This window comes from Microtus oregoni, unplaced genomic scaffold (assembly GCF_018167655.1).
Source record: "Microtus oregoni isolate MIOR12 unplaced genomic scaffold, Mior012 000011F_ref0000422, whole genome shotgun sequence".
Classification (NCBI taxonomy): Eukaryota; Metazoa; Chordata; class Mammalia; order Rodentia; family Cricetidae; genus Microtus; species Microtus oregoni.
Window position 1 is genome coordinate 29,711,177 of NW_024543070.1, and position 15,537 is coordinate 29,726,713.

General features: G+C 43.2%; 1 protein-coding gene across 27 annotated transcripts in view; it reads right to left on the bottom strand.

The window, feature by feature from the left end:
• Positions 1-15,537, bottom strand: part of LOC121453642 (dystrobrevin alpha) — a 361,338-nt gene that overhangs the window by 22,098 nt on the left and 323,703 nt on the right. For 21 of the 27 annotated variants that reach the window (XM_041660549.1, XM_041660545.1, XM_041660546.1 and 18 more), the window contains 2 exons: positions 10,124-10,237; positions 5,181-5,277 (listed from right to left, as the gene is read on the bottom strand). In XM_041660549.1, coding sequence (XP_041516483.1) covers positions 5,181-5,277; positions 10,124-10,237 — 211 coding nt within the window. Of the gene's footprint in view, positions 1-1,059; positions 3,629-5,180; positions 5,278-10,123; positions 10,238-15,537 lie in introns of those variants that run through there. The other 6 variants (XM_041660570.1, XM_041660567.1, XM_041660566.1 and 3 more) reach the window with 4 other exon arrangements.

A 15,537-nucleotide genomic window follows, 5' to 3' on the forward strand; every position in this document is an offset into this window, starting at 1 on the left:
AATGTAATAGTTTTTAAGTTAACCCTTATTGGGAATCCAAAGAAAGAAAGATTCCTGAAAATAGAGACAACCTGATTTTGGTTCTTGAGTATTAAGTACTCTACAGCAATTATGTCTTTATGCAGTGTGTCTGTTACCCCTCCAGGATGTATCTGTAGTATGTTGTGTAACACACAGGCATTGGCACTCCCAGACACTCACACTACTATCTATTAAAAATATACTCAGGAATGTGTTGATAGCAAATACTACGAAATTTGTGCATTTAGGGACATATCTGATGTTAACGGAAGCCAGACAATCTTATTGGGGTGTTTCTTTTTTTTAAAAAAATATTTATTTATTTACTTATTATGTATACAATATTCTGTCTGTGTGTATGACTGCAGGCCAGAAGAGGGCACCAGACCTCATTACAGATGGTTGCGAGCCACCATGTGGTTGCTGGGAATTGAACTCAGGTCCTTTGGAAGAGCAGGCAATGCTCTTAACCTCTGAGCCATCTCTCCAGCCCACTTGGGGTGTCTCTTACAAGAGATCTAAACAAACTGAAAGCCGTGTTCACATTTCTTCCACAGACTGAGACTTTGTTAGTCAACTGTTAGGAAAAGAACCAAGTGAACAGATGTGCATGTTCCAACATTTGAAAAGTTTATATGTGATTGTACACATATGCCTACAGATATTTGTTTTTATATTCGCTATTCAGATAGCATTTGCACAGAATGCTTCCACACCCACTGTCTTTTAAGATAGCCACAGTAATCCTGTGAGGTGCGTGCTATCAGAGCGCTTGAGATGGCCACTAGGTTAGCTTACTTTCCCGTTTCTTTATTGCTGTGAGCTCAATCAGGGGCCTCTATAATTCAGGCTGAACTGCTGGGATCTTTCTAAGAAAATGACTGAGGCTCTGTTTTGCAAACTGAGTTAAGATACTTGGTTTTAGATAAATACATAATAGTTGGGACTGGGATTATACCAGAAGCTTCTAGACCATATTGTTACTGCAACTACAGGCAGCTGTTTTCACTCTTAAGATATTTTTATGAGTGCTCATTTTATAGCTCCTTCAATAAATCTTGAAGGTACACAAGGAAGAAAGAGGGTAGGATAACTTTGATTCAAGTTTTGTAAAAAACACAATTTATTGCTGTGATACCATAATCATATTATATTACAGGCACTATTTTTTAAAATTCATGTTTTCTCCTCAAGGGGGATCATTTCATGCATTACCTATAACAAGAAACAGTATATGTAAGGAATATAAACACCAGCATAATAAAACACTACAATGAACCACACAGATTTATGATAAAGCAGAGGCCATTAAATCAAGCATGATTGGTTGTGTGGGGGATTTAGAGTTTGATTTTTTACAGAGAGAATGTTCCCGAAGGGGAAAGACTCATAAAACAGAATTTAGAAGTAGATGCCCATCTAAAACCTCTAAATTCTCTCCTTAGATCATGTTATTCCATGAGAACTCGATTTGGAAGGAATTTGTTGATTTTCTTCATAGGCTCAACTCAGTGGGGCTAGATTTTATGGGGCTCTACGTTTTTAGTTTTGACTAAAGGTCAGCATAAGCCATGACCACTTGCAATCACTTTTCTATTGTATTGCTCAATACTTTCTATAAAGCTCTCAACAAAGGCTTGCTTTAGTTTTAACGCAGTAGGTTTTCTGAGCTTCAGAGGAGTGGTATTTTTCTGCTGATAAAACCCCGGCTTACTATTTCCCTCTTTTGTTTTGTTGCTCAGGGTTAAGAAGAACAGCCTGTCCCCTTAGGGGACATAGTCCCATTTTCTCTTCCTTAGCATCCCATTCTTCTATTTCCTTTCTGTGGAGCTGCTGCTTATATGCTCTGGTGTAAGTGACCCTGACCTCAGGTCAGCTTAAGGAGAAGCCTGAGCAGAAACCAAGCAGATGGGAGTGAAGCCATGTGTTACCCACATTTGGGTGGCACTGACTGACAGATCACGTCTATCAACCGCTGTGACCCTTCAAAGTGCAGAGGCGTGGCGGGGCTCCACAGGAAAGGCAGAGAGAGGGAGGTGACAAAGGCCTCCCTAAGAGTCATTCCCACAGCCTGACTCTGTGCAGCCTTTAACTTTCTGGTCCACAGAGCCTTTCAGAGTATACTGCTTGGGAAATGGAGGGAAGGGGCACTGGGAGAAATGGTTTTTAAAGCAAGACAAGTGCCCTCTCTAGGAGAAGGAAGTTAGACTAGAACAGCATCTTCTGTTTCATGTACATGCCTGTTTGCAAAGGGAGATATCAAGGACGAGGCATTTGCTCTGCCATGATCTAAGTCCAGTGGCCACACCCCAGAGATGCAGGGATGGGCAATGATACAGGCTACAAATCCAGGGCATTTTTAACACAAGGGAGTCATCCCTGCTGAAAACTTGGCATCAGTCCAATAAAGTAACTTTTTCATAATATACAAAATAATGCCGCACATTGTCTTTATTGTTTGAGTTACAGATTTGTTTAACATGGTTCTTTTCCTTTCTTTCTTTACAGACCCTTGGAAAGAAGAGTTAGAAAGTTTCCAGCGTTTTGCAAACATTCTTTGTTACACACAAACACACAGAATGAATAATAGGAAAGAGCATACAGAAGAATTAACAGACCCATTGAGACTGGACAGGTTGGAGCTCTCTTTAACAAGGATAAAATGTGAAATCTTGAAATAATGCGGGTACCTGGGATATCATCATATGCTTTGGTACATGCACAGGTAGTCAAGCTGTGTTTCTCTTGCTCTAGTTTAGTGTAGTTCCTCTCAGTGTGCTGTTCTTCTGCTTGCTTCTGACCTAACCACAAGGGCACACAGGGTTTCAGGGGGTGACATCCTCAGACAGTCATGATGCCTCTATCTCCAGAAAAAAAATAATGTGTGGAATGACCTTATGAAACCACAGAGTAGAAAGGTCCTTGGGAAGGATGGGAGGAAAGGACATTACCTATTCTTCATAGAATCTTGTTAATAAATGGCTTTGGAGGAAACACGAGGAAGACAGGCAGCTAGAAGCCCGGTCTTACACAATTGAATACAGGGCACAGGGTAGAGGGCATGGTGTCGTAGTTATGTGATGGAAAGGGACTCGTTACCCGATTCTTATGAAAAGAGTTTCTACGCCCTTTCAGAGAAATGGAAGCTGAACCAAATGTTCACAGTGTGGAGGTTTGCTCTTGTAGGCTGTAGCCTGTGAGACAACATTTAACGTTTGTGTAGCTCTAGTGACAGACCTTCTACTAAGAGAAGGGTCTGGTCAATAACCTCAAAAAGCATACCATGGATTTGAAACTTAACACCCTTGGGGAATCTAAAACTTCCCCAACAAATCACAGATCATTCTCCCTTCTAAACATGAAAGAGGTCTTCATTTGTTGCCGAAACCAGTGACAGTTATAACAGAATGCCGAATTTTATAATCTCAATTCAAGCACTACATAGAAATGGAAGCAAATTAGTATGATTTTTTTCTCTCTCCAAACTGAAGCACGAACATACATTAGAGGCCAAAGCAATGAGAACGCCAGCAGGACGTGCGTCCCTCCACTGTTAGTTAAGACCTGCAGCAGGGACATAACTTACTCCCTGCTTCAATTCTTCTTCCTACAGAAAGATCGAATCAATAACAATTAGATTACCCAAGGTTCCAACCAAGGCATGTACACAGGGAAGGAAGGCAAGAGACCGGAGGCGTCAACATGGCTTGATCACCTCTCCTGGCTCTGCCACCCCTGTGACTTTAGTTCCAAGCCTATTTAGGTATTTGAGACAACAGACCCCCATTCCTTTCCTCCGTGTATCTGATCTGTCTGTCTATCCCAGTAGTTGTACGTCTTGGTACAAAATCTGTTCAGTTGGGTGGGATTGATCCCACAGTGGCTGCTGGCCAGTAGACTCCCATCTCATCACTACAGTGGAAGAAGTACAGGAACACCAGCAGAGAGATTTGTCAAAATTTCCTGCCATTCAGGAAAGGGCAAGACGGCCTCAGTACTTTTCACTCGACATATTTTCAAAGGGAAGCAGAAAAGAGATGTTCTGTTGCATCAAATGAGATAATAGGCTAGAAACAGGTTACTAATGATCCAGTCTTAGCAAAGACAGAACCAATATCAACCCATCAAATCCCCAGATCTACATTGTATATGTCCAGCACACTGGAAGTAAATTTTGTTGAGTGACGATAAAACGTTTCCCAAATGCTTTATGAAAGAAGGGACTCACGGCCAAAACTGTTGGCTAAGTTATAAAATGGAGCAAAGAAACCAAAGGAAAGAAGAGCTGCAAGTACAGTGTCTGGGGCAGAAAAGCGTCACAAAATTGCCTTTAAAAAGAATTTAATAAAGAAAGAGAAAAGAAAGAGAGAAGGGAATAAGCAAGGAGACAGAAGGAGAAATTAAAAGAAAAAGAAAGGGCACAGAGAAACCACAAATACTAGTGTGGGGGAGGGTGAGAAATGCATAGACTGAAAACCAGCCTGAAATTCCCGTCTCACAGTGAGTGCTGCCCTCGGCACATGGAAGTTCCTGTTTATATTGGTTCCCACTTGTTTCCCTTGGACCAGATGACCATGGAGCACTGACAGTGCTATTGGCCCAAGTGGCCGTGTGTCTATCCACCTGCTGTTAACTGGGGAAGTCAGAGATCTAATTAAAGGAGACTGCTATTCCAAGGAAGCAACAGCCTGCTGCCCTCTACAGGGCTTCCAGCATGTAATGCCTTTCACACTTAACAGTTTGCACTTGAGACCCGTGGAAGTCATGTGACTCACTGGAGCCACAGAAATGCAAGAAAATATTTGCTGTTATTGTCGACTTGTTAGTTACCATTTCCTAATTTTACGAATTAGACGTTAGTCTGTGTTCAAGCTAGTCCGAACTGCTAAAACTGATCAAAGGCGATTATCAGCAAATCCAGTTTTATAATTTTAAAGGGCGTAAAGAGACTGAAAATAGGCAAAGAATTTGCCCTGTGGTCCTTAGCAGTCTAGTTCTAGAAAGTGGGTGGATCGAGAACCACCACTCATGGACTGCTACTGTTTCATTTGAGCTCACAACACTTTGGGAAGAAATTGTATGTAGTAACTGGAAAGTCATTGCAAGCAATTGTACAACAGCGCAGTGTAGGTCAGAGACATAGATGTAAGAGGCTTTACCTTGAGCAGCTTCATGAGCCCTTCCAGCTGGACCATCAGCTCCCTCCGGCTCTCCTGGAGCGCAGACATCCTCTGTTCTAGCTCATCCTTGCGTTGTCTAAGGAAGAAGTCACCATCATCAGAAAACCACTCAGGCTGAGCCAGTTCGCTTCCTGGTTTTGTGGGTGTGTAGTTGACTGTCTCTAAATGGGCGTGCCCATCCAGTCTTTGATAGTGTTACCAAGGGAAGCACCTTTCCGGATGGGTAAGTGATTGTAATGTGAGGGCTCCTGCTATTTGAGAGAAGTCACACGGCATGTAAGCAAGATAGAGACCCTTCTTGGCATTCCTACATTGTGTTTACTATCTTGTTGGTGTTGTTCTGCTCTTCTGGCTTCAGAAATCAAACACAAACTGAACAGTCACTGGAAAGTGTAGTAGGGAGCTGCAGGCCGGTTCCCGCCACCCAGCTCCCAGCCATCGGCTAGCTTAGCCCCAGAATAATTACACGGAAACTGTATTCTTTTAAACACTGCTTGGCCCATTAGTTCTAGCTTCTTATTGGCTAACTCTCACATCTTGATTAACCTATTTCTAATAATCTGTGTAGTACCACGAGGTGGTGGCTTACCAGGAAGGATTCTAGCCTACATCTGTCTCAGGTTGGAGAATCATGGTGACTGCCTGAATCTGCTTTTTTCTCCCAGCATTCTGTTCTGTCTACTCTGCCTATCTAAGCTGCTGTCCTATCAAAAGCCAAGGCAGTTTCTTTATTAACCAATGAAGGTAACACATAGACAAATGACCCTTCTCCATCAGGAAAGGGCCAGCCATACAGATCTTCAAAATCCAAAGCAATTATTATAAATTTTATAAAATTTATTAAGACCTTTGGAAATCTGATGTAGGGATGCAAACTAAAGTTTGTTCTAGCATATGTGTATGAACCAGTCATGGCTTTTACTGGTTATAACCATTCTGAAGTACTTGGTTTGGGCTTGGTTTCATCAAGTGAAGTCAGAATAACCTGTTGCCACACCCTTGTTCTGTAACTGAAAAGGAGGAGTAAAGCTAGTGGTCGCTTTACAGAGCTTGTCAGAAATGGTCAGCAGCCTGGAAACCAATCTGCACTCCATCATTTATGAGGACATTAAGAGGTATGAAAACAACCCTCAAAAGAAAAATGAGGCAGAAGGAAAAGTAGCCCAATCACCAACGGATATTGCAACCTCCACATTCAAGGTGGTCAAACAACACGAAGACTAAATAGTGATTCTGATTTCCTTCTGTTAACTGCACGAATTTCTAAATAAATGCCTTTTATTCTGAAATTCCATGCGATTGTTTTTAATCTAGTGTCTGTGTGTTAGAATCTAATTTCTTTGAAGAGAGATTAAGGGCAGTAACATTTTAATAAGAATTACGTAGGAGATAACACCATATATCCTCAATCACTTTCTGAATTTGAGGACTGGACCATGGTTATAAAAGAGAATGTTTTCCTTAGGAAGCATATACATATATCCTTAGTGGTCTGGGGCCACGATACCTGCCACATCCATTTCACTTTATTGAATCTCAGCTTCCACATTTCTGAAGGGAGAATAATGGAGCCTTTCTCCCAGGTTTGCTATTGCCTTCAGTGGCACAGCATACATAGAGCCAGCACATACTAAGTATCAGGTGGTTAGCACATGGGGAGTGTCCATTTGTCACCATGTCAGATCTGCTAATGTGACTTTCAGTTTCCTTGTGACTTAAGTAAAAAGGGAAGCATACTCATTTAGAACGGTCTGAGTGATCTTAATATAAAAATAAAATTGAGTATTCATTAAAGCAGATCCCCAATTTCTTGTTTTCTTAAGAAAAGATTCTGGAAGGATGGAGTAGGAAAGACACAGTAAGGGTTCCTTCCCATGGATGCTGTTCATTCCTGTGAACTATGACCAAAGCAACTTTGTAAGAGGTCACTGTCTTAGAGGCCTCTTGAAAGTCTGAAATAACAAAAGACTAAAGTACAGAATTCCCAGGTATGTATGTATGTATGTATGTATCTATCTATCTATCTATCTATCTATCTATCATCTATCTATCTAAATCTAGGTTGTAGGGCCCACAGATCTACCCCTCCTCCTGGGGTTCATATTGAGGATAGCTTGCAGTTTCTGTAAACATCTTGTTTGTTCCTGTGCTTGTTCTGCCCACCCTGGTGGTTAGCTACAGGAAAGTTGTTTGCTCTGTCTTGAACCTGGCAATTTCCCACCTGCCTGGGGGATTTCCACTGTGCAGCAATTAGGTATATAAGGCTTTCTCTAAGCTTGAATAAATGCCATTACGCATTCTCTCTTCATGAATGGCCCACATCTCTTGTGTTCTTCAATCTTCAGCCCCTTGCCTGACTCACGGACTGTCCCATAGTGCAGGCAGTACACTAGGTGTCGGTGTATCTGTGCAATCTCCAAATTCTGGAAATGCTTAGAACAGAGCAAGAAGGGGTAACTGATGTATGTGACAGGTGGCACAAATATCTAGAGAGGACAGTTCTTCCGTCAAGATAAAGAAATATATAGACTATAGCAGCAGACCATAAACCATCTGGGCACCAGTTGATAAGAAGTGCCAATGGCAAGGAAGTTCCTTGTGATTCTAGATTCCTTAGGAAGTAAGGCTTTGTGCTCAGCTGAGGTCATGAGGTGTCCACCTTTGGTGCACAGGATGGCAGTTAAAACTGTGCCTGTTCTGTGATGGCTCCTTGGTGGATGGGGAAATATCAGCTGGAAAAACATCTCAATGACCTGGGCTCATCCTGCAAACTTTATAGTTTGTCTCCCATGTGAAACAGAACATTTTGAGAAACAAAAGCGGTACAGGACAAGCATTAAAACTACTTATGAAAATTCCTCTCCCAAATCTCTCAGGATGACCAGGAGAAGAGACATATGTGACATTTCAGGCAGACACAAGTGCTACCCTGATCCTGGCAGAGCAATGACCATTCCATTTCCACACGACTGTCAAGCAGCCATTTGTTTTTAAAATGTATTTGATGAATATGATAAGAAACAGCACCGCCTTTCTCTTTTATTCATTTCCATCTCTTCTAGGACATAGTGTGTAGAGCGTGTAAGAATTTATCTTGGTCAGAATAGAAAAGACTGAAAATAGAAACCAGAGAGATATCTGGAAGATTCTGGAATAATTTCTGTTTCCATTAATTAAGTCATTATGCTGTTAATAACTAAATTGTCAATTAAATAATTAATTATTGATTGAATTATATAGTTATTCCAACGTATAAGGCAACCACTCTACATGAAGCAGCATCTGTAAGTTTTGTCAATCCCCTTTCAAGCAAAGCCTTGATAGGTCTGCTGTAGTCATAGGCATGGGAAAGGCAGGGCCTGCAGCCTGGGCCAGGTGGGCTATAGGGCTTCTCTGGTGTTCTTGTGTCTGAAGAGCTGAGAAGCAACCCTGGTGGAAGGCAGCAGGGACTTTATAACAAGGGCAGGAGGAACCTAGTAAATTTAGCTTCTGTTTGGAGGAAGAAAAGAGACTTCATTTTGATGAGTTTCTGCTCCTGTATTCACTACAGAAACTATACATCACAGAGTTATAGGTGCACATGGAGTAGATTCACACATAAACCAAAGGATAAGAACATGAAATTCTTCATAGCCAAAGCTTCCTTGTGAAAGATAAGTATGGTCTTCCTTGAGGGAATTTTCTTCTCTGTTATTGTTTCATAAATACACCTGAATACTTGTCATATCCAAGGCATCGTGACAAATCAGTTTCAGGAGAGGAACCTATAATAATACCTGCATTTTTTAGGACAGCAGTAGTGCGACCAACTGCAGCCTTCATCCAAGACAGAATACTGTAGCTTTCTGCCTGAGAAGGCTGCGCACTCCAGAAAGTAGTCATGACCTCTTACAGTCCCTCCCAACTCAGATGTCCAGGGGTGACAGACTAGACAAGACAAGGTTTCCCCATCCATGGAAGAACACCCACACAGCCCCTATTTTAAAAGAGATTCTGGGGCTCAGACCCCAGTACTCATGTGTACTGTGTAAGAGTTCTACCAGGGAGCTAATTGTGTCATCTTAAAAAAAATCAAGACAAGGTCCCATTATGACCTAGGCTAGTCTTGAACACATGGTCCTTCTGTCTCAGCATCTATATTGGCTAGGATTACAGACCCCAAAGCATGACTCTTTGGAAGACATGATTTAGAGAAAATCAGATTCTGTTTTGTGGGCTATATATAAATCTCTCGATTTAGAAACCTGCAATGTTTATTTAGCTGCTATGTGTTTGGTTTTAATGTACATAGTCTGAGAGAGCAAATGACTAAAAACAGCCAAGTGGAACATTTATTTTTTCCTGTGAAGATATTTTGCTTTTGATCTAAGGAACACATTGTCAGTTTCTGTGTGTCTAGTTAAAAAAAAAAAAGTAGTTTTCTCAAAGTTGCCCAAATCTCAGTGATCAAGTGTGATCTATTGGAACAATTAGTAGCTATGCTGGTTCAGTGCTGTGTAAAGGGCCAGCTCTGCCATTGGTGCTAAGGAGCTCAGCCCTGGGGCTGGGCCATGGCTCGGCATGTAAAGCTCTTGTCACACAAGCATGAGAGCCAGATATCATAATCTCAGCTCTTACATAAAAGTCTGGTGGGCATGGTGCCCCACTGGTAACCTCAATACTCTTCAGGCAGAGCCAGGGCATCCTGGGAGCAAGCTGGCTGGGCACAGCAGCCCTAGCGGTGAGCTCTGGTCAAGCGAGGAACACTTCTGCCATATGTAAGGCAGGGCATGATGGAAAGATTCCTGACAACTAACCTCAACTCCCCACAAAGGCACCCATAAACAATATATATGTATGCATGCATATAGACCCGTCCACAAGACACATTAAAAACATCTCTAACATTATGTTCCCTGGGGAAATATGGGTCTTCCTTTTACCTGAGGAGTCGCAGTTCTGCCAGCAAGGTTGGGTTCTGTTGGGCCTTCTCCGGTGTGGGCTGAGAAGCTTGCTCATGCTCTAGCCGAAGTCTCTGGATCTCTTGTAGGATTTCTCTTGGGAAAGAGGAGAAAGAGAAGAACTAGTGTTAGTGTTTCCCTGGACCCCAACATGTGAGCACAGCAGGCTGCAGAACAGAGGGAAGTGGGGTTGTCCTGAGGTTAAGAACAGATATGACCTTCCTCGGCCTGGGGATGCCTTGCACCTATGTAGTCTGGATGGCACACACGTACCATGCAGGCTGTGCAGTGTGCTGCTGGGTGTTATTCCTAGGACCTATCCTCTCTGGTAAGTCATACAATGCTGTGGTATCAACATTAGTGAGTGTTATGTTTGGTATCTCCTGTTATTTATGATCATAATCTGACACCACAAAACACCATGAATATCAAATGAGAGGTGCCTGAGAGAGAAGAAAGCATAAATGATGCTCATTTGACAAAAATAAATATCCTATTCTTTTACTGAGTGGAAAAAATTCTTGCTGAAATCATTAGAGAAATCCTGAAGTCTTTTTTTTTTTTTTTTTTACTTTCCATCTTCAGCTTTAACAATGAATCTCAAAGAAGGCAGCTTTACAGGGAAAGGCTCTTAGAAGGATTCATCGTAATTGATCCCATGACACAGAGAGCTATTGGTGGAACCTCGGTCAGGCAGTGAGATCTGTCAGTGTATTATTGATGCTAGAATGCCCGGCACTTGGGTGAGCATTAGGCCGGCCATTAGTGACATGCAACTGTGCACAGCAAATTCTGTGTAAGTAGATTTGAAGCCATTAAGTAGAATTATTAGTTATATACTCTTGGAAACGGAAGTGTCAAGTTTCTACTCAACAAAAGGCCTAAGGGCCAGTAAGACAGTAAAAACACCGAGAAAGGAGAACAGAATTGCTGAGCAAATTGGGGGTGGGGGGGTGGGATGGCTTTCTGCATTTCAAAATTTTAAATTGATACAAAATTGTCCATTTTTTATGGAGTAACATAATAACGTGACACATGCATACAATGAATAATGATTAAATTAGGCAGGTAAGCATCTTTTTTCCTGTTGGGAGTCTCAGATTCTCTAAGTCAGGTAAGGGGTACCGAAAAATAGACAGTTTAGGTCAAGCCGGACTGTTCTGTAACACAGTAGGGTGGTTGCAGTTTTGCACAGATATCTGAGAATCAGGAGTGCAGCCCACCTTTCCTGGCAATGGTGAAAAGTTTGGACCCTGACTCTCCTTTGTTTTCTCCCTGAAACTCCGAGGTAGAAATATTTCTTTAAAGGAATCTTTGATGGAAACTCATCTTCCTTACGGAAGAGAAGAGGGCGGATCTATGTGTTCTTAGCTTTTTTCTCCTTATACTGCCACTCTTCAGGGCTCCTAGGGAGCTAGAGAGCTGAGCCTGAAAATGAGTGAATTTCCATACTGCAGGAGTGGAACCTAGTGGGCATTCAAAGGGGTGAGTTTAGGATGGATGAGCTGGTCCTTAGGGATGGGGCAGGGAATTCTAGGAATGATACATGCCTGAGGGCAGGATGAAGCTCTCCTTCTCTCCCCTCCCCTCCCCTCCCCTCTCCTTTCCTTTTCTCCCCCCTCCTCTCCCCATCCCCTCTCCTTTTTCCCCCCTCCCCTCCCCTCCCCTCTCCTCTCCTCTTTCCCTCCCTCCCCTCCCCACCCTTCTCCTCTCCTCTCCTCTCCTCTCCTCCCCTCCCCTCTCTTCTCCTCCCCTCCCCTCTCTTCTCTTCTCCTCCCCTCTCCTCTCCTTCCTCCTCCTCTCCCCATCCCCTCTCCTCTTTCCCTCCCTCTTCTCCCCACCCCCTCCTCTCCTCTCACCCTCTTTTCCTCACCCCTCTCCTCTTTTTTCCTCTCCTCTCACCCCTCCCCTCCCCTGCCCTCTCCTCCTCTAATTTCCTCCCCCACCTCCCCTCTCCCTCTCCCTTTCTCTATCTCTCTCAGGTCTATAAATATGCACTTATGGGTGCACAATAAAAACACCCAGAGACAGGCAGTGAGATGGTGTCAAGGCCCAGCCAGGGCTGTCCAAATGTTTACAGCACTTGCTGCTGACTGTGGAACCAGGACCAGACCCAGAAGAAGGCTGGTTAAACGGGGAAGCAGAGGGTCAGGCCGCAAACAGAAGTGCTCTGGAGAGGAGAAAAGGCAGGAGAATGGAGCAGCCTAGATAAAATGTTTATGGGCTAGTGGTGGTGTGAACGCTTTGTCCCCCATCTATAAAGGGCACAGGAGAGGGTCTGAAGGGTGTGGATCTCAGGCTGGGTTTGACCTGTCCTCCTGATGCTTCACAGACACCAGTCTCGGCCCTGACGTTCCTTTCCTCTTTCCCACTCCCTTTGTATCAGACAAGAGTAACAGAAAAGTGATCCATTAGGGAGTCTAGCTGTCTTAAGATTGTTACTGGAAGATCTGGAGTCCGTAATGGAAAGCAGACAGGACAGGAGAGCAGTACCCTCAGCTGGAATTTCTGGAAACAATTCTGCTAAGAGTTATTCTTTCTTTAGTCATCTTCTGTACTGGTTATTTTAACGCCATTTCTGGCATCCTCCATTTACCATTGGACTTTTCCCCTTATCTGCTCAGCCCTGTGAAAACACTCTCTGCTTGTTTAATTTGCTATTCCTCCATCAGAAACATGTAGACATCTTATCACCTGTCTGACGGCCACTCTTTGCCACTACAGCACAAATTTCTGTTTGGCCGTGCCTTATGGACAGTCTTAGATACTGGTACTTCTACTTTACCCTTAATCTGACTCCTTTGGATTTACTCTGGCAAGTAGTTCTCAATGATTATTTGTAATTTCTCCTGTAATTCTTTGGTCGTTCATGGCCAAATTTCACTATCTTGACATGTCCAATTAACTCTCCACCTCTATACACTTACCCTCTAAGCTTGCATCACAGTGATATTGTGAAGTAGATCACTGTGGGGAAAGGAGGGTGACAGGAGCCATTACTTTTTAATATAAATTGATATGACAAATGATGTAATCATTGTGCCCAGCTTGCAGGGTTGCTGGGGCTGAGCTGGAAGAAGAGCAGTGCATGTTTCCCTAAATACACATGTCGCCACTGCTCTGTTTTTAATAACCCAAAGCAAATGGTAGTTTTCTTGCTTTTGTCACCTGGAAGCTGGGTTGGACGTTATTAATCAGAGATTTGGGTGGATGGTTAATTCCTGGTTAGCAGCCACAGTGTGTGTGCCCTGGAGAGGGACTAAAGGTTGGAGAAGGGATGTGTATGTGTGGTGATGCCTGCTGGCAACTGACTGAATGAAAGGGCTGAGAGTGGCTTCCACTTGCCCGATGTCTAGTCAGCCATGGGGCTCACTGTCCCATAAGGTAACTGCTTCCCTGCCTTCCTCGCCATCTTCTTAGCTCCTTCATTGATCTCGTGAGTGGCTCACTCACTGACATATTAATTAATTTATTAATTCCAGATTAGCTCATTTGGAAAAACCTTTCATAGCACATATTGTAAGTTGACGTTGTTACTGAGCATAAACTCTTTTGAATTCCAATTTTCATATGTGCTCAGGTTTCCAGAGGAACTGGGAATTTTGGAGTGCAGTACTCTTTCCTTCTTTCTGTGTACTGTTCGGGGTCCAACACCAACCATGGCCCCCCGGTTTCCTGCAGCCACCCAGTGGGGCCCTGTGGGTCCACTTGGCTCTTTCACACTGTTGGCTTCAAGCCCTCAGCTGCCTGGCTTGTTCAATGCTTTCTTCATGGCTTCTGTCCCCACTCAGCCCCTCCCCCACATGGCTTTCCCTTCCTCTACTCTTCCCCTTTATTCCCTTGCATGGATTTTAGGTGTCTTTGCTCATTTTAAATAAATCCATTCATCAATGCTTTCGGTGATCCCATACAATTGTTTTCCCACGCCATCTGTAACAAGTGTTAAATAAACCAGATAGCATGTTACAAACTGGTAACTACCCTGAGCAAATCTTGACATCCATGGCTCTATTTTCCTCTTGTCTAATTTTTTCACAGTGCCTCTTCTTTCTCCCTCCTGGATTCTTGTTTCCCACCCCATTGTAAATTAGAGAAACCCTGTAATTAACATCTGCCTGGGGGGTGGGGTCAGGAAAGAGTGATGGAGATGGGTCTTGTATCTATCTGTTGCTTTCATTGGTTAATTAATAAAGAAAACTGCTTGGCCCTGATGGACAGAAAATTAGGCAGGCGGAGTAGACCGAACAGAATGCTGGGAGAAAGAAGCTGAGTCATGCAATCGCCATGATTCTCCCACCCAACACAGGCACAGGTTAAGCATCTCTCTGGTAAGCCACACCTCATGGTGCAACACAGATTATTAGAAATGGGTTAATCAAGATGTGAGAATTAGCCAATGAGAGGCTGGAGCTAATGGGTCAAGCAGTGTTTAAAAGAATACAGTTTCTGTGTAATTATTTCGGGTAAGGCTAGCTGGTGGCAGGGAGCTGAGAGGTGGGAAGCGGCCCGCAGCTCCTACAACAAGAGAGAAGTAATTTCAAAGACCGTGAAGTCATGATGTCATAGTTATTACAGCACCTCCACTCTGGTTTGTGGCTTCCTGATGATGATAGCCAGGTTCTGAGACAATTCAACCAAGGGAGTGTTTATTAGGAAACATATGAAATTGTGCTAAGCCTCTTAATTCTTATGTGCAACATACTAAAGGATGTTTTGATCATTTCTCCAAACATTTTAGGTTAAACTCTACAGGCATGAAATAATGATGTTTCCCCCTTCACCACTGACACATCAAATATGATATCAGCAGTAAGAATGGGATAAAGGACTGAGACATTCTTTATTGTTCCAAGGCATATATAGAATGGGCAAATTTCGGTGATGAGTTTACTCAGAACTGGGTGTGAGCTTTGGCTACTTGTTATTTTCTCATTCAAACACATTTACCCAGCAACTATAATTTTAGGTACACTCCTGGGCCCATGTGGGTTTTTGGCACTATCTCTGTTCCTAGAGATCTTCCATTTCATTCATGGAAAGTGGGGTTAAAATAAGAAGTGGAGGCATAAGTAGGATTATTTCAGACATTGAGGATGGACACACACACACACACACACACACACACACACACACACACACGAAGTAGTCTTAAGGGTGATGCCCCTGATAATGATGAGGGACTATCTTGCAAAGCTCCACAGAAAAACTCCCTAGGCTGAAGGGAGGGCTGTTAGGAAGTGAAAGGAGTCGCAGGAGGCTGGAGTGTGAAGGTCATGGGCACAGATGCTGAAAATGCATTCAGGACTCCAGGGAGCTAGCACCTTGCCTGCCATGATGACAGGAGAGGGTTTTAATCCAAATGTCATGGAAAATCAAGACATGGTTTTGTCTTGGGA